General features: G+C 38.6%; 1 protein-coding gene across 2 annotated transcripts; it reads left to right on the forward strand.

Moving 5' to 3' along the window:
* The first annotated feature begins 20,272 nt into the window (after positions 1–20,272).
* Positions 20,273–22,677, forward strand: LOC145115902 (uncharacterized). 2 transcript variants are annotated; one of them, XM_079052259.1, is made up of 3 exons: positions 20,273–20,523; positions 20,642–20,748; positions 21,272–22,677. In XM_079052259.1, exon 3 carries the CDS (start codon positions 21,506–21,508, stop codon positions 22,583–22,585), a length of 1,080 nt encoding a protein of 359 aa, XP_078908385.1. In that variant the 5' UTR covers positions 20,273–20,523; positions 20,642–20,748; positions 21,272–21,505; the 3' UTR covers positions 22,586–22,677. The 2 variants fall into 2 exon arrangements, with proteins under 2 accessions (XP_078908385.1, XP_078908386.1); XM_079052260.1 differs by having other exon boundaries at positions 20,273–20,748.
* The last annotated feature ends 401 nt before the right edge of the window (positions 22,678–23,078 follow it).

Consider the following 23,078-nt stretch of genomic DNA (forward strand, 5'->3'; position numbering starts at 1 on the left):
CGTAGCACCTCTTAGGCTCCCCCTAGGTTCCCAACTTCACCGAACCGCCCCCACTAAGCTCACTGGAGCATATCCTAGGCTTTCCTAGGTTCCCAACCTCACCCTGCCCTTAGCTGCTGAAAGATTCCCATTAATGTCAACTAGCTACCTTATGAATATAGCCACATGTATCCGAGATCAGATAATCTTTCAAGTAAAAGACTCATCCCTAGAACGGTTGGACTCATACAAGAGCTGCGCAATAGGGTCAAGTCCATCACTCTGAGATTATCCATTCTGTGCTACATGTGACTTAGCATATTCACTTAATAGCTAACTAACATTAATAAGAGTCCTACAAAGCACAAAGCAAGCACCATTCAGGTAATCGGTAAATCTAACCAGCATACACTAGACAAGTCAGTCTATCCACACATACAATCCATAAGCAGGTAACACCTATCGCTAACCTCATCCTAGGCTTACCCTAGGGTAGTCTTCGACCCATGAACTATCATAAAACATTCGACCCACATACCACCACTCATGTTATTCACATCCATCCATCCTCGCTGCCGGTTGCCTTATGCATGCAAATTATACACAGAACAAGATCTAATAGACTGTCGAATAAAAGACTCTACCCTAAGACCACAGGAAATAAGGCCAAATCAGCTATTCTAAGGCTATAAGATCCTAACCGTATACAATTTTCAAAACATACACTTAGCAGTTACCAATACCAATAGTCATTCTCATTACATCATAGCATACAGTATCTCTAAAGCTACATGCATCACGTATCAGGCCAATCTATCGCTGACTACTCCGCACTAGCATGCAAGTCTACCAGCTCATACAACACATAAAGGCATCTCCCCTAGCCCTAACTAGCATGCGATTCTCAGATTCATAAATCAAGTCATAACAGATAACATATATGGATATTCTGGGGAAACTTACTTGAGCTCGGCTAATTGCATGCACCACACCTTTTCTTGTCTTAGAAAACTTTTTCCTTGAAAACATTTTTCTTTTTGAAAACTTTATAGACCCTCAGTTTGAGTTCAGACACACCCAAAAATATGTTCGAATCCCTTAAACCAAGGCTTTGATACCAACTTGTAACGACCCAAAAATCAAGGGTAAAAATTTCATTTTCAATATAGCCAAAACATAGATATCATTTATTCCAAACATTCCAAAACATCGTTAGCTAAAACATTTATCAGAGTTCATCCGAAAATCATTCGTTGTGGAAAACATGGGTGTGTGCATTGCGATTAAGCCGACCCTTTCTTTCCAAACTGATGATACCTGAAACAATAAACAAAATTGTAAGCACGAAGCTTAGTGAGTTCCCTAGAGCATACCCCACACACAATCCACATAATCACATAATCCATATTAGCTATAAAATCTACATAAACCATTTAAACCATGCATACAACATATAGGGATGTCGTGGGCTCGTCCCCAGGGTCTTACTCCAGGATGCCATGGGCTCCCCACATGGTCTTACACCTAAGAGCCATGGGATCTCCCATGGTCTTTAATAGGAAAGCCATGGGCTCTCTACATGGTCTTACATCCAGGTGTCATCGGCTCCCCCATGGTCTTCCATACAAGTATCACAAAGACAACTAGCATACCACATAATCAGTAGCATACCTCTTATACATGCATACCAGACATATCAATAGCGAATCTACAATAAACACTACTACATAATAGGAAAGCCATGGTCTCTCCACATAGTCTTACATCCAAGTGTCATGGGCTCTCCCATGGTCTTCCATACAAACATACCACCTATACCACTAGCATACTTCCTAGCTCATACCAACTAACAAGTCACATAATACAATCTCAGCTAGGATACTACATATCATAAAATGGGCTGACCTTGGTGCCTTAGTGTAACGCCCGTAGATCCGGGCTAGTCAATTTAGAGATAATAGGGGTCGAAAACAACTTTTTGACAAAAGATTATTTAGAATAAATAATCTTAACCAATTTGTAGAATACGTCTCAAGGGTTCCGTACATATAAAGAACGTTGAAATCCGAGTTATAACGAAGAAGTTATGGTACGTCGAAGTTTTATAGCAAAACCGGCACGACACCGGGAGACGTAAATAGTGAATTTATGATGGAGGACTTTTTAGCCTTAGAAATCTAAACAAAAGTTGTAGTATACGTTAAACCGAGAACATACAAAAAAAGAACGCCCAAATATGACTTCGTATGAGGAAGTTATGAATTTTCTAAGATTTGGTTTAGCAGTGCACAGCCCGAAACTCGAATTTTAGATCGAGCGGTTTTTGGCCTACGCGACCTAAATGAGAATTGAAGATCTCATTAATAGGAACTCAACGGTAAAAAGACAGACGAAAACAGAGTCCGTATGTAGAAGTTGTGAATTTTACGCGGACATTTAACAGTATAATCTCCTCCTACTGTTAAATTTAAGATCGGTCGAGAATTAGCCGACGGAGTCAAAATGAAAGTTGTAGATCTTATTTTTACCTACGCGTGGATATAAAGAACGTAAAAAACGGATGTCGTATGTGAAAGTTACGGATTTTAGAAGTCAGAAGTGTGCTGTGCGAAAATGGGTGATGTGGCACAATCTTGGCCATTGCTTTCTCCCCAAGTCTTGCCACTAGATGGTGACATGTGGCACCAAGTTCAGCCATTTTTCACCCTATAAATAGAACCTCTCCCACCCTCATTTTCTTCACACCTTTCCCATTCTTTCTTCTCTTTACTCTCTCTCTAGAACCTCTCTCTAGCCCCGAAACCCCCCGAAAAGCCTAGGGAACCTCCATAGCACGAGGCGGAAGCCCCGGAGTGCTCGACGGCTCCGAGAAGAAGAGCTTTTCGTCTCAGGAACGCTTCTCCAAGCAAAGCCCGGTTTTCTATAAAACCCGCTGTAAGTGAGCTACGCCTACGCTATTTTTAATATAACTATTATTTAATTATAGTAACGTTATTAGGAACTTATAATAAGTACTTGGGCTATTATTATGGGTTATATAAGTATTGTTTAACGCTTATATAATAGTAATAATAGCTAGATTATTAATTAGTCTCGGCGAATAATAGACTAAACTCTAGTGGTAATAATACTAGGTTTCGTCGAAGGAAATTATTTTTTTTAGAAGCGAAGCGCTGTCTGAGTTCGGAATCACCACCTTTTCAAGTGAGTGCATAGTTACTTTCATCTTACACATAGATATGAAGTATTTTAAATAAATTATGTGCTATGTGTGCATATTATCTGTATACTTGCTATCTATGCTGGATGAACGATTTTATACATGTTTTAAATGATTTAAATTGTATATATATATATATATATATATATATATATATATATATATATATATATAGATATATATATATATATATATATATATATATATCTACAAGAATATGTTGGGTAAAACATGGGTAGATGTAATAGATGGAATATGAGTTGGATGATGAGTTGAGAGGTGTTATAGACCACGAGGTGAGTGTGAGAGATGGACGATGTGAGAAGCCTTTCCCAAATGATGGCCCCGACATCTAGCAGAGTATGGATGACAACTACGGACTATTCTAGACAGTCCAGTGGAACATTGGCAGGCTCGCAACCTATAGGTGTTGTGAACGATGTGTTCACCAGTGTACTCTAAAAACCCATTGACATGTATTGTGAGTGGACTCTTGAAAACGATACTGTCAATAAACGAGATAACCCTAGCAGTTGTGCTCGAAGGACAATACCGGTAGCTGCGCCTCACATAGAATGTCACAATTCTGGCAGCTGCGCCTAAGTGATTGAACTAGCAGATGTGCTTGACAGCTGTGTCATTGACAACGATGGACTTCGTGCCGATTCCTTAGGATGATCCTTAGGAATGAATGAACGAGGAATAATTGATTCTTAGGGTAGATCCTTAAGAGTAAAGAAGATAATGGGGATGGGTAATTGGGTTGATTGTTTGATGTTTAAACATAATAATTATATTATTGTGGGTTGAAAACCCTATGTACTCACCAGGTTTCCCAACCTGACCCACTCAGTTTATTTTTATCACAGGTGTCGATATGAAGTTACATTACACTGAGAGATTTAAAAGAGATGTAGATCAGTAGTGTAAATGAATGTAAGTTCTGTTTATGCTTATGTTTCTGTATTAACGATGACATCCCAAATGTTTTAAAATGAATAAAAATACATTTCTTCGGAAATGCTTTGATAACGTATTTATAATGTTTTTCTGGGAACAAATTCCGCAAGATTTTTATTAAAAGAAGTACTCTGATTTTTATAAAGCATAAACAAAATCGGTCTTTTCTGGCCGTGAAAATGGGGATGTCACACTTAGACCCATTGGTATGGTGAGGAGACTCACCTCGAATGCAGAAGCTTCCTGAAAGAAATCCTTAGCTGCTGCCCTGTCCACTTCCTGAGCTATCAATACCGATCAATATACCCAATTAGCAATTGGGTCCCATACCATAATCCTTAATCCATGCATGGGGTAAAATGACCATTCTACCCCTGGCCCAGTATGATCCTAAAACTAAGGCCCAAGTCCAAAACCAATAGAGTCCAAAACCATAAACTCCATAGAAGCCCATTAGTGGCCCAATTTTCCAAATTGGGCCCAAACCCTTATTGGACCCTATCCTAAAGTCCAAACACCTTCTTAGCCCAAGACCTGTCACAATGGCCCAAAAGTCTCTCCTTACTAACGGGCCTAAAGTCTATGTCCAAAACTATTTAAATGGGCCATATGGCCCAGTATTGCCCAACCATAGCAATCATGGCCCAAAACAGATAAATTGATCCACCAATCCAAAACAAGTCCAGGCCCTAAACTGGCCAAGGCCCATAAAGGCTTACAGCCCACACGAAGCCCAAAATCCTTCTGAGTGCGTACGCTCAACGTACCTCTTCAGTATGCTTAGCGTACTAGGGTTTGGTCAGTACGCGTTGCGTACATGCTGCTACGCGCAGCGTACAAGTCAGTTATGCGTACATGGCTATTAAGCACTTAATAGCTTAAGCCATAAGTCCAAACCACCATATCCATAAATTCACGGACTTGGTGACTTTGCATGTCCCACATAAGCTCAAACTCCAAAAATGGTAATCTACTTCCATGAAAATGGTCTTAACTCATGCATGAACCCATTAAGACCTCCAATTTCATGTTTTGACTTTTTGGTTGTGAATCAAATCATATGACCTGATGTTTGTGTTTAATTTCTATCTAGTGAAATTGATTTTACTTCAATCGAATGTTTGATTCTAATAATGATTCTTATTGGCCATTTGAATTGGGGTTAGGTCATTCAAGTTATTCATTTTGCAAAATGCGTAATTGTTTTGTGAATTGAACTAAGTAACAAGCATTAAATTGATTTCTATTGAATGAATTTAGTGTAAATCTTTTCACACATTCTTACGCTCCCGAGCTTGTGAGGAGTATTGGGTGTTGTTGGGAACATTCACAATAAGCTTAATGCAATCTTTTAATCTACTTCTAAGAGCTTGTTTAGATTAGGTTAGTAAGGTTAGGATTAATCAAAGAGCTTGTTTTGATTGATTAATGTGATGAATGGAAAGTGTTAGAGCTTGTTAACACTTTCAAGTACCAACTTAGATAGAATGAAACAAATGTCTTGTCATCTTTGATTCACATTGCTAGATTGTCATACATGGAGTTGGAGTCCTTACAAAATCTGAACTTAATTCATTGGTTTAGTTGTTTACTCGTGTTTTAAATTGATTTGCTACATCATTACACTCAAACCCCCCCTCTTTACTGTTGGTGACCATAGTACCTTGCGCAAAGAGGTATAGACTGATTATCCCGTGTCTCTGTGGATCGACCCTGCTTGCCTTGTACTACCTTTTAGTGCAATATAGTGGGATTCTTTTGGAGTATATCGTACCCCTATTATTTGTTGGGTCTGACACGCCCTAACAAATTGGCGCCGTTGCCGGGGACGCGGTGTTACTAATTGTTTATACCAAGATTTTTGTGAGCAGGTACATCTCTATCAAAAAAAAAAACAATAAAAAAACAATAAAAAAAAACAAAAAGTGTGGCTCGGAGATGAACACTCCTTACATTAAAGACCAACTTTCTGAGCTAGCCCAAATTGTTATGATGATTGAAAATGACCAAAGTATGCAGCCCACACCTATTCCTTGTGATTTTTGCACTCAAAATGGACATGACACCAACATGTGTCCATATTTACAAAGGGAATGGGAAGAAGTGCAGGAAAGGGGAAGCTACTACTGGCCAAATCAATGGAGTTATGATCAACCTCAACATGATCAATGGTGGGAAAACAACCAAGCTTGGGGAAGCAACCAATGCCAAAACCCATACCAAGCTTGGGGAAATGACCAATACCAACTAATTCCACAGTTCCAACCACCATATTCTGCACCTCCCCAACAAGCTGAAACTTCGAGCATGTCCTTGGAAGACATTGTGAAAAGTATTGCCACTACTACCCAAATCTTCCAAGAAACAACCAAAGCTAGCCTCAAAAGCTTAGAGGAACAAATTGCACAACTTGCTCAATCTGTGAGTATATTGGAAACTCAAGGCAAATTACCATCGCAGACTGAAAAGGACCCAAGGCATACCGTTTCTGCCATTACCTTGAACGATGGGAAAAATTTTGATGACCCAAGATTGCAATTTGAAGACCGGGAGGAGGAGGAAGAAGAAGTAGAAGTGGAGAAGGTTGTCAAGGAAGAAGTAGAAATGGAGAAGGATGACATGGAAGTTGTAGAGTAGGTGTTGGAGGTTGACAAAAAAGAGGCTGAGCCACCCACTACCAATGAGAAACTCCTTTCACCGGTAGACCAACCACAAGAGCTGAAAACGACAAATTTGCTGGACCCTTAAAGGGATATGTACCCTGAGAAGGAAGACACCCAACCGGTCATCAAATCAACCACCTTATCAAAGAAGGAAGATTTGACCACCTTACCGGACAAGTACAAGAAAGGGGTCAACTGGACGATTTTTGTCATTAAGGGTCTAAGTCCAACATGGTTCCCACGCAAAAAGAAAGTCAAGTACAAGATAAGTGTTCCATTGAAGGAGGTGGCGAAAAGTTTAGTAAGTTGGAGAGCCCCACATACTTAGATTGATGCATATTCAGGGTTCATGTCGAGCCAACGACTTTAAAAAAAGGGTGGCTAACCGGGAGGCAACCCGGGGGTATTTTTGTCCTTTCTTTTAAAACTTTTTAGTCTTTGGTAAATTTCAAAATTTTAATGTCCCGAATGGTTATAAACTTGTTTTTGCCTAGAAAATGACTCTCGGGCTCCAAAAATATTTCACGAATAGCTTGGGGAGGTTGAAGAAGAGGTTCTCACCACCAACTGCAAGGCTCCAAGAACGATTCGGTAAATTCTTTCCATATCTTTAATCGTTCATATTTTGCTTTAAAATTCAATATGTATGCACTTGTGACTGTTTTAGACTCTTACCCAACCCGACTACCATCCCCCACCACCTTCCGGTGATTAGATAGGTTGTTCCACCCTCTCTGAGCATCGGGGACGATGCTTATCTTTAAGCTTGGGGAGGGGTAGAGTTGTACATTAGGTTTATTCATGCATTTCATGTTCATATTCATGCATAAAAAAAACTCAAAAAGATTTTAGCCTTCTTATTTTCTTTTGCTTGCATTCTGCATTTTAAAATCTATAAAACCCAAAAATATTTTCTAGTTTTTGCATCCCATTTTCATTCATTGTTTCCAAAAAAAAAATGTACGACATGATGACACTCTTTACATACAATAGCTCCATGATTTGGGAAACGAGAAATCAAATGAAAAAAACAAAATACTCGAGGCGACCGGATAGTTACCGAAAGTGTAGAATCAGCTGTCATAACTAGGGGACCCAAACACCGTAATTCGAGACCCTAGCCTTAGATAATAAAAAGAAATTATATTGAAACATTTTTTGGGCGGTAATAACAGCTTTAGGATGATTTGCTTCTGAATGTTTAAAAAGAATCCTTATCGACAACTCTGGACCCACAGAACACGGACCTATTTGTTGACATGCGTTACCCTCGCGGTGACAGAGAGCTTAAGTATCATATCCACACAGTCAAGAAAGAAGGAAGGGTACAACTGTCATATCTAGTACCCAAATCAGAATTTCAAGTGCCAAAACGAAGAAATCTCAAGAAATTCCAAAAATGAAGATTGAAGAATCCAAATTCAAAACGAAGTACAAATCAAAGTTCAATCAAATCAAAAGCCAATTCAAAGTCAAATCTGGTGAATGAAGAACTGTGTGATATGATACTTGTGGCTCTCGAAAAAGTGAAAGCATAGGAGCTGGGCCCCTTAGGGTGGGCTCACTGTTTCAGCGAAAGCTGATTCGCCGTGAAGGGTTCTTAAGGATGCGTCGATTCTGATTCTTGGCCATCTAGTCTTAAGGACATGAGATCCGGATTATGTTATTTTCGCCCATAAAGCTTAGTAAGGTATAAAGTTTTAATAAAACTAGGGTTGGATTATTGGATTACACTGTTTCGGGTCTTCCTCACCTTGGGAGTCTGTGATATGTGGAAGGAAGCAGGATAGTCGCCTAGGTATTAATGATTGGAGCCCCATTGATGTAAGGTTTGATCGTATATGTCCATATTTATAAAAATAAATAAAAAGATTACTTGTGTTCTTAAATCTTTCGTTGGTTCAATTTTTTTTCCTTAAGTATCTTTTGTACATATGTTTCATTTTCATGGTTTTCATCGCATGCATTCATTCTTAGCTTTTAGGATCTTTCTGCCCACATTTTTTTCTATGTTTCTTTTTGGCATCTAGAAATCGTCCTGTTTGTCCGGTTCTTGTTCTTTCTTGAGGACAAGAAAGGTCTAAGCTTGGGGAGATTTGTTAGGTGCTATTTGTGCACCTTTTTGCACACCTTTTAGTCCCATTTCATGCATCTATTTAGCACAATTGTTCTTCCTTTTTCTTGCATTTCATCATATTCATGTTAGTCTCTAGAACAACCTTATTTGCACACTTTTATGTCTTTTTCAGGAAAACCGGAGGTTGGAACGCGCTTTGGGAAGTGCCGGGAAGCATTGGTGAAGATTTCGAGATGATCGGGCGAAGAACGAAAAAGTTGGAAAAATCAAGTTTGGAATTGGAGTCAGAGAGGTACACGGGGCGTGTTGAATTTACACTGAAAAGTGGGCACGGGGCGCGTTTGACCAAAATGGGAGCTTTTGACCATGCTGAACACGGGGCGTGTCAGTTTAGTGCAAATCAACACGGGGCGTGTTGGCTGCTGAACACGACCCGTGTCAGTTTAGCCTATTTTAACACGGGCCGTGTTCGACCCAAAAACCAACTTTTGACAGTTTTTCCTATCTTTCATATTACGGGTTGAGGGCCATTTTTAGAAACACACAACATATCAAGCACCATTGGAGAGGAGATTTCGAAGGTTTTTGCAAGGGTTTGTCCATTAATCATTTGGAAACATTAATTCTCGTTTTTGTAAGTTGTAATTACACTTAATTTCATCTTTTAGACTTGTGATCTTGTTCTAGCCATGTGTGGCTAGAACCTTAGTTTCTCCAATTTTATGTTTTGACTTTTTGGTTGTGAATCAAATCATATGACCTGATGTTTGTGTTTAATTTCTATCTAGTGAAATTGATTTTACTTCAATCGAATGTTTGATTCTAATAATGATTCTTATTGGCCATTTGAATTGGGGTTAGGTCATTCAAGTTATTCATTTTGCAAATGCGTAATTGTTTTGTGAATTGAACTAAGTAACAAGCATTAAATTGATTTCTATTGAATGAATTTAATGTAAATCTTTTCACACATTCTTACGCTCCCGAGCTTGTGAGGAGTATTGGGTGTTGTTGGGAACATTCACAATAAGCTTAATGCAATCTTTTAATCTACTTCTAAGAGCTTGTTTAGATTAGGTTAGTAAGGTTAGGATTAATCAAATAGCTTGTTTTGATTGATTAATGTGATGAATGGAAAGTGTTAGAGCTTGTTAACACTTTCAAGTACCAACTTAGATAGAATGAAACAAATGTCTTGTCATCTTTGATTCACATTGCTAGATTGTCATACATGGAGTTGGAGTCCTTACAAAATCTGAACTTAATTCATTGGTTTAGTTGTTTACTCGTGTTTTAAATTGATTTGCTACATCATTACACTCAAACCCCCCCCCCTCTTTACTGTTGGTGACCATAGTACCTTGCGCAAAGAGGTATAGACTAATTATCCCTTGTCTCTCTGGATCGACCCTGCTTGCCTTGTACGACCTTTTAGTGCAATATAATGAGATTCTTTTGAAGTATATCGTACCCCTATTATTTGTTGGGTCTGACACGCCCTAACAAATTGGCGTCGTTGCCGGGGACACGGTGTTACTAATTGTTTATACCAAGATTTTTGTGAGCAGGTACATCTCTATAAAAAAAACAATAAAAAAAACAAAAAGTGTGGCTCGGAGATGAACACTCCTTACATTAAAGACCAACTTTCTGAGCTAGCCCAAATTGTTATGATGATTGAAAATGACCAAAGTATGCAGCCTACACCTATTCCTTTTGATTTTTGCACTCAAAATGGACATGACACCAACATGTGTCCATATTTACAAAGGGAATGGGAAGAAGTGCAGGAAAGGGGAAGCTATTACTGGCCAAATCAATGGAGTTATGATCAACCTCAACATGATCAATGGTGGGAAAACAACCAAGCTTGGGGAAACAACCAATGCCAAAACCCATACCAAGCTTGGGGAAATGACCAATACCAACTAATTCCACAGTTCCAACCACCATATTCTGCACCTCCCCAACAAGCAGAAACTTCGAGCATGTCCTTGGAAGACATTGTGAAAAGTATTGCCACTACTACCCAAATCTTTCAGGAAACAACCAAAGCTAGCCTCAAAAGCTTAGAGGAACAAATTGCACAACTTGCTCAATCTGTGAGTATATTGGAAACTCAAGGCAAATTACCATCGCAGACTGAAAAGGACCCAAGGCATACCGTTTCTGCCATTACCTTGAACGATGGGAAAAATTTTGATGACCCAAGATTGCAATTTGAAGACCGGGAGGAGGAGGAAGAAGAAGTAGAAGTGGAGAAGGTTGTCAAGGAAGAAGTAGAAATGGAGAAGGATGACATGGAAGTTATAGAGGAGGTGTTGGAGGTTGACAAAAAAGAGGTTGAGCCACCCACTACCAATGAGAAACTCCTTTCACCGGTAGACCAACCACAAGAGCCGAAAACGACAAATTTGTTGGACCCTTAAAGGGATATGTACCCTGAGAAGGAAGATACCCAACCGGTCATCAAATCAACCACCTTATCAAAGAAGGAAGATTTGACCACCTTACCGGACAAGTACAAGAAAGGGATCGACTGGACGATTTTTGTCATTAAGGGTCTAAGTCCAACATGGTTCCCACGCAAAAAGAAAGTCAAGTACAAGATAAGTGTTCCATTGAAGGAGGTGGCGAAAAGTTTAGTAAGTTGGAGAGCCCCACATACTTAGATTGATGCATATTCAGGGTTCATGTCGAGCCAACGACTTTAAAAAAAGGGTGGCTAACCGGGAGGCAACCCGGGGGTATTTTTGTCCTTTCTTTTAAAACTTTTTAGTCTTTGGTAAATTTCAAAATTTTAATGTCCCGAATGGTTATAAACTTGTTTTTGCCTAGAAAATGACTCTCGGGCTCCAAAAATATTTCACGAATAGCTTGGGGAGGTTGAAGAGGAGGTTTTCACCACCAACTGCAAGGCTCCAAGAACGATTCGGTAAATTCTTTCCATATCTTTAATCGTTCATATTTTGCTTTAAAATTCAATATGTATGCACTTGTGACTGTTTTAGACTCTTACCCAACCCGACTACCATCCCCCACCACCTTCCGGTGATTAGATAGGTTGTTCCACCCTCTCCGAGCATCGGGGACGATGCTTATATTTAAGCTTGGGGAGGGGTAGAGTTGTACATTAGGTTTATCCATGCATTTCATGTTCATATTCATGCATAAAAAAAAACTCAAAAAGATTTTAGCCTTCTTATTTTCTTTTTCTTGCATTCTGCATTTTAAAATCTATAAAACCCAAAAATATTTTCTAGTTTTTGCATCCCATTTTCATTCATTGTTTCCAAAAAAAAAATGTACGACATGATGACACTCTTTACATACAATAGCTCCATGAATTGGGAAAACGAGAAATCAAATGAAAAAAACAAAATACTTGAGGCGACCGGATAGTTACCGGAAGTGTAGAATCAGCTGTCATAACTAGGGGACCCAAACACCGTAATTCGAGACCCTAGCCTTAGATAATAAAAAGAAATTATATTGAAACGTTTTTTGGGCGGTAATAACAGCTTTAGGATGATTTGCTTCTGAATGTTTAAAAAGAATCCTTATCGACAACTCTGGACCCACAGAACACGGACCTATTTGTTGACACGCATTACCCTCGCGGTGACAGAGAGCTTAAGTATCAGATCCACACAGTCAAGAAAGAAGGAAGGGTACAACTGTCATATCTAGCACCCAAATCAGAATTTCAAGTGCCAAAACGAAGAAATCTCAAGAAATTCCAAAAATAAAGATTGAAGAATCCAAATTCAAAATGAAGTACAAATCAAAGTTCAATCAAATCAAAAGCCAATTCAAAGTCAAATCTGGTGAATGAAGAACTGTGTGATATGATACTTGTGGCTCTCGAAAAAGTGAAAGCATAGGAGCTGGGCCCCTTCGGGTGGGCTCACTGTTTCAGCGAAAGCTGATTCGCCGTGAAGGGTTCTTAAGGATGCGTCGATTCTGATTCTTGGCCATCTAGTCTTAAGGACATGAGATCCGGATTATGTTATTTTCGCCTATAAAGCTTAGTAAGGTATAAATTTTTAATAAAACTAGGGTTGGATTATTGGATTACACTGTTTCGGGTCTTCCTCACCTTGGGAGTCTGTGATATGTGGAAGGAAGCAGGATGGTCGCCTAGGTATTAATGATTGGAGCCCCATTGATGTAAGGTTTGATCGTATATGTCCATATTTATAAAAATAAATAAAAAGATTACTTGTGTTCTTAAATCTTTCGTTGGTTCAATTTTTTTTCCTTAAGTATCTTTTGTACATATGTTTCATTTTCATGGTTTTCATCGCATGCATTCATTCTTAGCTTTTAGGATCTTTCTGTCCACATTTTTTTCTATGTTTCTTTTTGGCATCTAGAAATCGTCCTGTTTGTCCGGTTCTTGTTCTTTCTTGAGGACAAGAAAGGTCTAAGCTTGGGGAGATTTGTTAGGTGCTATTTGTGCACCTTTTTGCACACCTTTTAGTCCCATTTCATGCATCTATTTAGCACAATTGTTCTTCCTTTTTCTTGCATTTCATCATATTCATGTTAGTCTCTAGAACAACCTTATTTGCACACTTTTATGTCTTTTTCAGGAAAACCGGAGGTTGGAACGCGCTTTGGGAAGTGCCGGGAAGCATTGGTGAAGATTTCGGGATGATCGGGCGAAGAACGAAAAAGTTGGAAAAATCAAGTTTGGAATTGGAGTCAGAGAGGTACACGGGGCGTGTTGAATTTACACTGAAAAGTGGGCACGGGGCGTGTTTGACCAAAATGGGAGCTGTTGACCATGCTGAACACGGGGCGTGTCAGTTTAGTGCAAATCAACATGGGGCGTGTTGGCTGCTGAACACGACCCGTGTCAGTTTAGCCTATTTTAACACGGGCCGTGTTCGACCCAAAAACCAACTTTTGACAGTTTTTCCTATCTTTCATATTACGGGTTGAGGGCCATTTTTAGAAACACACAACATATCAAGCACCATTGGAGAGGAGATTTCGAAGGTTTTTGCAAGGGTTTGTCCATTAATCATTTGGAAACATTAATTCTCGTTTTTGTAAGTTGTAATTACACTTAATTTCATCTTTTAGACTTGTGATCTTGTTCTAGCCATGTGTGGCTAGAACCCTAGTTTCTCCAATTTCATGTTTTGACTTTTTGGTTGTGAATCAAATCATATGACCTGATGTTTGTGTTTAATTTCTATCTAGTGAAATTGATTTTACTTCAATCGAATGTTTGATTCTAATAATGATTCTTATTGGCCATTTGAATTGGGGTTAGGTCATTCAAGTTATTCATTTTGCAAAATGCGTAATTGTTTTGTGAATTGAACTAAGTAACAAGCATTAAATTGATTTCTATTGAATGAATTTAGTGTAAATCTTTTCACACATTCTTACGCTCCCGAGCTTGTGAGGAGTATTGGGTGTTGTTGGGAACATTCACAATAAGCTTAATGCAATCTTTTAATCTACTTTTAAGATCTTGTTTAGATTAGGTTAGTAAGGTTAGGATTATTCAAAGAGCTTGTTTTGATTGATTAATGTGGTGAATGGAAAGTGTTAGAGCTTATTAACACTTTCAAGTACCAACTTAGATAGAATGAAACAAATGTCTTGTCATCTTTGATTCACATTGCTAGATTGTCATACATGGAGTTGGAGTCCTTACAAAATCTGAACTTAATACATTGGTTTAGTTGTTTACTCGTGTTTTAAATTGATTTGCTACATCATTACACTCAAACCCCCCCTCTTTACTGTTGGTGACCATAGTACCTTGCGCAAAGAGGTATAGACTAATTATCCCGTGTCTCTGTGGATCGACCCTGCTTGCCTTGTACTACCTTTTAGTGCAATATAGTGGGATTCTTTTGGAGTATATCGTACCCCTATTATTTGTTGGGTCTGACACGCCCTAACATACCTTCATCAAGCTGAGAATGAGTCCTAAAAGCCAGATCCATAAGCTCCTCCTTGATTCCCATCTTTGCATCAAACACCATCTTCTGGAAAATGGATCAAACACCCCAAAATGGACTCCATAAGCTCAAAATGCCACCATGGATGATATATGATGATTTATAGGGTTTAGAGGGATGGAGGCTGAAGGTATTAGGGTTAGGTTATGAGATAAGGAGCTTAAATAGGGTCCAAGACCCTAAAATAGGGTTTTGATTTGATTGGCGTACGCCCAACATACATATGGTACGCCCAACATACTCCGAGGAACATTCGCGACCATTCTGGTCAGTACGCCCAGCATACTCCAAGGTACGCCCCACGTACGCTTTGTGTACGCCCCACGTACTCGGCTAAGCCTGAAACCCACGAAACTTCCGAAGGCCATAACGTCTTCGTTATAAGCCTGATTCTGACGATCCTTATATCAACGGAAAGGTAACGAGAAGCCCTACACTTCTAACAACTCAAATCTTTCTTAAGACCTTCCGAACAAGAATCCATTTTCCACAAAAGCCTGAACTGAATCTTTACTGAAATACCCCTACGCTCCAAAATACGAACCGAACACCCGGATCACTTCTAATGCATCACCCGCACCCAAATGAGCCTAGATCTTACCTTTTCAAGAGCCCTAATCCTTATGATAACCGATCTTCGGGCCACAGCCTCAGACTAGGAATCGATTCGAAAGAGGATGTTACACAAATTCAAACTAAGAATTTTATAAATTTTTATAAATTTTTTGAAAAATAATGAACTTAAAAGAAGAAAGGAAGATGTGTTGTGTATAGTCAGCCGAAGCTCAAAGAAGTGGTCACCTAAAATATCCATACTGGTTATACTTTGCTGATATTAGAATTATTAGAAATGCATGCTAATGGATAGGCTAAGGATCTTTCAGTAATTGCTTGTTAGATTTGCTTGATATTTTAGATGCCTTATAGCCTAGGTATTTCCTGGTAGATTGATTGTTTGACTGTTGATTAATTTGTGCTATTTGAAACCTATGTTGATATTAGTTAAATATTATGCAAGTATATTAGGATTGCATGCACCTACGATTAGATAGTCCCAGATTACATGGTCTGACCTATTGCACGTCTCTTGTTTGAGTCCAACCGTTGTAGTGTTGGATTTCTCAAACGGAGGACTGCCTAATTCTAGTTGCATGTGGTTATTATTCTTATGGTGGTTGGTTGATATTGATAGAAGTTTATTTCCAGCGGGGTAGCAGGGTATGGTGGAGTCCCTAGTGACCTATGTAAGGTGTTATGGTATGCCACTGCATACATATGTGTGAGAAGAGTCCTAGGGTGAAAATCTAGGAAGTTTAGCTTGTATATTTTGAGAGTATAGGTGTGTGTTAGTATACCTGGTTGTGATCGAGTGTGGTGACCTAGAACTTTGGGATGATTCCTGAAACAAATACGGATATGTATGGAAGATAGTATGAGGATCACGAAAAGTCACCAGGCTGCTAGAGAACTGGTTATTGGTAGACAGTATGGTATAGCACTAGGGTTAGTTATAGCCCATACTTATGTTTCCGGTATTTTGGTTATGGTTACTCAGGATAAGGGTGAAGTTGGTTCTTGTTCTGGCCCAAGTGGCCATGGCAGTTTAGACCTGAAGGGTACAAATCTGTACGAGTTAGTTGACCTTAAGGTGTCGAAGAACTTGTTAGAATTAGTGCCAGTTTGAGTCCTGGTACTTCTATAGGAAGCAAATGTGATGATCGACCCGATGATTGTAGCCTGAGGATGGATGGTCGGCCGATGGCTGGGATATCGTTCTCTAAGACAGGGTTATATTCTTCCAGACTCCTGTGTTTGAGGGAGAAGGGATCGGATGTGTGTCATTCAATAGATGGAAGAAATGGAAGGTGTTCTCCACATTAGTTTCTGCCTCAATGGGGTATTATTCGGTTCGTGGTGAATCGCTTTCGTCTTACGGTAAGGGAATGTTTAAAAATTCATCATTGTTTTGGTTTGGTGGCCTAGGTGAAGTCCATGTCGTAAGTCGGATAATGACATAGTTTTGAGAAGATCAGGTGTATCCGAGGAGGTTCAAGATGTTTGTGATTCAAAAAGGAGAATTCTATTATATGCCGACTTTGTCAGAGCTGTTATTTGAGCATCTGTAAGGAATTCTTAAAGCTTCAGAGGATGATAAGGTTGTGGGTAAATTCTTCAAATTCAAGTTTTGGTTGCGTGAAGTTTAGTTCATAAAGTTCATCGTCAATCCAACGGTATCTTGATCGATTTCTCTAAGATTTAGGTGGAGATGCTGGGGGAAGTTTCTGAGGTCTTCATCTGAGATTTAGAGTTTCCTTAAGATTGGTTGATTATTATTCGAAGGTTCATCTTGTGTTATGTTATGCATTCTGAGTGTCAAGGTTGGTATGCATCATGTAGAGCCGGTATGAGGCTTTGATGTTGAAGACGTTAGACGATGATGGTTCAAACCTTAAGAGGGGGAGAACTGGGTATTCTGCTGGGCGGATCATCAGCCAGTGCGATTTTATGGTTTCACCACAATGGATCAAGGGAATCTACAATTCAAGTGGGAGAGGTTTTTGGTTTAGGGTTATTGATGCATGCAAGAAGGAAGGTATGCTACCATTGAAGAGCTCGTGGTTAGGAAGTCTTTTCATTTGGTTCTCGAGGGTCCGCTGGAATCCTTCATAGTCAGGAAGAATTCGAAGATTGGTCAGATCGAGTGCATATCAAGTTGCCGTCAGGTTTATGTCTTCAAGGACGCACATGTTGTCCTCAAATAGAAAGCTGTTGGGTAAGGAACTCGTTGTGGTCAGTAGTTCCTTCTAGAAAAACCCAAGGATCTTGAGAAATGAGCTTTTGAGCCACTCAAGTTGGGCATCAGATATAAAGGACATGGTTAGCTCGCAGTATGGGTTTGTTATTTGTGGTCATGGATGTGTAGTTGTTGATCTGTTGAATATCTTCCGAGTTCAGTATGTATATTTTCGCATGGGATTTGTTCAATGGTGCAGGGGATCATTCAGTTTAGTTATCGATCCATTTTTGATTGATTAGTCATTCCATTCCTTATCATCATTTGGTAGTCGTTCGAGTTTATCCAAGCAGTAATAGTAGAAGGTGTAGTTGGTGCATCGATCCTTAATCATAGTATTGTTAGTAGTATAACTAGGGTTCGGGATGTGTGTACCCTTGGTGGTTTGGTTGAGGAACTGTTTGTTCTAGCAGGCTCGAGTTTGGCAATTTTCATGGTAGTGTAAGTTTCAATGTTGCAATGTTGTTGGTAATCTTCCAGATATGACCTCGGGTCTACACATGGTCCAATTTTTGCATGTCGTGTTGACAGGGTTGGTACTTGGATTGATTTGATCAGTGTTCTAGTAACATTCTGGATAATTTTGTAATTCTTCTCCAAATCTGGAAGTTTTATTGGTTTAATTTCATATTAGTGGATCTGTACATCTTCATTTAAGGTGTGGGATCTTGTTTTGGTTATTAGGAGAATGTTTCTGTTAGCGGTTGAGGTTCATCGTTTCTCTCGATCCGCTGGTACTTCACCCTTTGGATAAGGTTATTTTAAAGAAGGAACACAGCTGACCTGAGGAGCGTTGTGTTTTCCCTTGGGAAGTGTGAATTGTTGGCAGTCCAACAAATAATGACGTGTGGGGTGTAGGGGGATTGAGTGTGATAGCCTGAGCACACTCGTTTTGTCCTTATGGAATGGTTCTTATTTGATTTATTGCTTTCAAGTTGGGGCAAGCGTTCAACCGTTTATCTTATTTCCTAGTTTCATGTGACAATGTTTTATCCGATGATGCGTTGGTAGCAGTTTAGACTGTGGAAGGGTTGCGAGTTATAAAATGGCATGGCTCCTTCGGTTTTTGGTAAGTGTTAAGTGGTATGTTGACTGGGTTCCTGTAGGCCAGTGGGATGATGGTCGTGTGCCTATAGGCCCACCTGGTTCTGGTTAGTAGTCTTCATGTATGTGGTTGGGTGATGGCAAGAACAGTGAGGAACTGCAAGCTTCTCATTCTAAAGGTTGGATAGTGTCATGGCGTGTCGTTAACCATCATATATTTCACTTATGTATGTTAGGCCGAAAGTTGTGTCGTGGAGATCCATGTGTTTAGTTTGTTGGTCTTTGGCATAGTTGGGTATTTTGATCGGTATGGAAATACTACTGATGGCTCAATAGCCGACATGTTTGGGTCGGGCTTTGGTAGGATTCTGAATTGATCGAATTTCATGGTTGTTTACCGGCTGTTCCTCGTGGAGTTTTCTTAGTGGATCTTTATTCGTTGTTGCGAGAACGGTTTCGAGTGAGTTTAATTGCCAGTGATGGAGTTCGTTGTAGGAATCTTAGATGATTTGTTAGATGGTTGTACCCTTGAGCGTATGGGAGTGTGGATGCCGCCCGAGATTTGATAGGTTATTTAGGTTACAACAAAAATGCTCAAAGAGGAAAATACTTAACAATTAAGAATTCGGGCACATGCAACCTAAATGGATCTATGTCTTTCACATAGAGGCAACATAATTTGAATTAAACAAAACTACTATTACCCTAATGAAAGCAAAATTCATAAGGGAAAGTTACATACCTTTTGATTCTTTGTAGCTAATAAATCAAACCAATCTTTCTTCAAAAGCTCTTGGAAGCAAGCACCATAAATCTCGTACCTCTGATGGTTCACACCCAAATCCTAGCAACTAAGGAAACTTGAAGAGAGAGGAGAGGGGAGGTATATTTTGGCTATACTCTTAAGGTAACAAGTGACCAAAAATATAAAGGTTAAAGGGCCTATTTATAGCTGATTGGAAAACCATAGCTAACCCTAATTTGAATATAATACTATTATTTCAAATTAGGTAATTATCTTTCTTCTTATTTATCTTCAAGCAATATTCCAGATACCTCAAAGATGCCTCTAAAACCGTCTAAACCCTAGGAAGGTTCTGGAATGCCTTTTGTTCAACTATTGAACAATTACAGCTTCAGTTCTTGCACTTTTAATTAATCTAATTAATCCCAAAAATAATTCTAATTAATTTCTGATTAATTCTTAATTAAATGATACTATTTCTAATTAATACTCCCTCCGTCCCGAAATAATAGCTTACAGACAAAAAACACATATATTAAGAAAAAAGTAATTATGACTAACTTTATTGAATAAAATGACAAATTTACCCTTTCATCTAAAACTTGGAGTCAACTTTTTCCCACCAATTTTTCCTATCACTTTTTAGTTCCCTCCATTTTTTATTATCATAAAACGTAGATTTACTATTATTCCCACTAATTTTGGAGCCAATTATTTTTATTGAAATTAAATATGGAGCCAATTTATAGGTTAGATTCTTTTCAAGATAGTACATCTCTTTTTAAACACGGGTATGTTACCTTCCACCCTCCCAACCTTATCTCTTTCTATGTCTCTCTCTCTGACTCAACAATTACTCACCGTATCTTTCTCTATCTCTCAAAGTGAACAACCAATTTTATTTGGTTTAGATATTCCTTTATTGCTGCTCTGGATCGTTCCCTCTTCAACCGCCCCTTCCTGATTAGTCGTTAGCCATATCCTCCCCTGTGAACCCACCGGCCGGATATCGCCGCAATCCACAACAACATCGGAGACCTTCAACCCGACAGCCAAGGTTTGTGTTTGTTCCTGTTGTCTACACTCGATTTTTTCCTGGTATCTGTTTTCATTCTTCTTCTTTTTGGTTTATATATGCCTTTATTGTTGCTCATGTCGATCGTTCCTTCTTCAAGCCGCCCCTCCCCTATTTGTCGTTAGCCAAATCCTCCTGTGTGAAGCCACCAGTCGGATATCGCCGCAACCCACAACAACATCGGAGACCTCAGATCCCACAACCAAGGTTTGTGTTTGTTCCTGTTTTCTACACTCGATTTTTTTCCTGCTATCTGCTTTCATTATTGTTCTCTTTTCATCCACAAATTCTCAATACAAATCTACTCACCATAAAAAAATTGGAAAATCAATAACGATACACCATTTGTATGTTTCCGTTTTCAGTCTGTTTAGGTGAGCATTGTCAACAATTGTTATGTTTAGGAAGAGTGTTGCTTAGGCCAAACAAGATCTTAATTATTGGTTATGCAAATGCATCAATTGATACAGACACAAATGCCACTATACAAAGGATTATAAGGAAGAGTGTTGCTTAGACCAAATAAGATCTTTATTTTTATGCAACTGCATCAATTGATACAGACACAAAACTGATTTGGTTAAAAATTTGATGTTGTTACTGTTTTTTTTAGTTGTGCCTGTTTGTTTTACTATGTATGTTTATAAATGGTACTTGTAACCAAGATTGATTAGTATTGCTGTTTTTTATTACAAAACTTACAGTTTTGATGTTGCTATTGTTTTCTTAGGTGCTACTGTATGGATCATTTCAATATTACACTCACTAAAAAGAATACTACTGCTGAACAACGTCACGCTATATATGAAGCCTTATTGCAAGCAAGTGTTTCTGGAGAGTTACGAAGGGGTGCCATAAGTGATATAGCTTCACAATTCTCGGTATCGAACGGACCGTTAGTCGCATTTGGCATAAGGCTAAATTTCAAATTGATCATGGACTACCGGTTGTTTTATCTTCAAATATGGAAAAGGTTGTTGGACGAAAAAGAGTACAAGTTAATTTTAATCAAGTTTTAGATATTCCATTACGTCGTCGATCTAATATACGGTCTCTTGACAATTCTTTAAATGTTTCTAAATCTACTATGCATAGACGAATCAAGGAAGGTGCACTTCGACCACACACAAATGCCATCAAGCCGACTCTTACTCATGAGAATAAGAGAGCAAGATTAGAATATTGTTTATCTAAATTTAGTCGGTCATTATCAAGTCATATTCTCACATTTCATGATATGTTTAATGTTATCCACATTGATGAAAAATGGTTTTACATGTCAAAACCATCAAGACGTTACTACCTTGTTCCCGGTGAGGATGAACCATTAAGAACATGTCAAAGCAAAAAATTTATCACAAAGGTTATGTTTCTAGCGGTTGTGGCGAGACCAAGATTTGATGCATCCGGTGATGAAGTTTTTTCGGGAAAAATTGGTATCTACCCATTTACAAGATTAGAACCCGCTAAGCGTTCAAGCAAAAACCGTGTTGCGGGAACGTTGGAGACAAAGCCTATTTTATCCGTGACTAAAGAAATAACAAGGTCATGGTTGATAGAAAAAGTTTTGCCGGATATTAGAGTTAAATGGCCCCGAAGTCATGTCGGTCCCATATTTATCCAACAAGACAATGCCAAGCCCCATATTGATGTCAATGATAACGAGTTTCTTGAAGCGGCATCTCAAGATGGGTTTGATATCCGACTTAATTTTCAGCCCCCCAATAGTCCGGATTTGAATGTGTTAGACCTTGGATTCTTTCGAGCAATCCAATCACTTCAAGAACAAGAGGCTTTAGTTACAATTGATGAATTGGTTCATGCAGTTCAAACGTCTTTTGAAAAAATGCAATCTCAACAACTTAACAATGTATTTTTAACTCTACAAACGTGTATGAGGGAAATCATAAAGGTTCAAGGTGGCAACAACTATCAAATACCACATATTGGTAAGAATAGGTTGGAACGAGAAGGTAACTTACCACTTCAAATTGGATGTGATGAAAATTTGATAAATGAGACTTTATTGCATTTGGCTGCCTAGTTATTTTAGAAAAAGTATTGTGATCAAAATAGTGGGAAAAAAACATTTTTCTATTGGTACCTTTGATGGTGTATTGTATTTTGTGTTAATTATGTTTTGTTTTTATGCCATGAAATTAGTTTGACATTGTGAATGTGGAAGTAATTTTCAAGACAAAAAAAATTGGATACAATATGTGATAACACAGAAAAAAAAAGTAACGTAGATATGCTTAATTGACATTTTTGTTATTCTTTACTTTATTTGTGATAATGTGATAATCTACAAAAAAAAAATAAAAAAATAAACGATCGTGCATCATAAAAACTCTTTGGTTGGTTATAGGAAAACAAAAACAAAAAGAGGCCTTCGTGATTGTATGATAATCTTAAAAAAAAAAAAAAAAAAAAAAAGAAGAAGAAACAGTCGTACAGTAAAAAAACAAGAAAAAGTGGCTTTTGTGCATTAAATTCCATATCAAAAAGCAATAATGAAAACTAGCTTTTGAGGGTAT

Source organism: Lactuca virosa, chromosome 5 (assembly GCF_052849685.1).
Source record: "Lactuca virosa cultivar CGN04683 chromosome 5, Lactuca_virosa_CGN04683_v6, whole genome shotgun sequence".
NCBI lineage: Eukaryota > Viridiplantae > Streptophyta > Magnoliopsida > Asterales > Asteraceae > Lactuca > Lactuca virosa.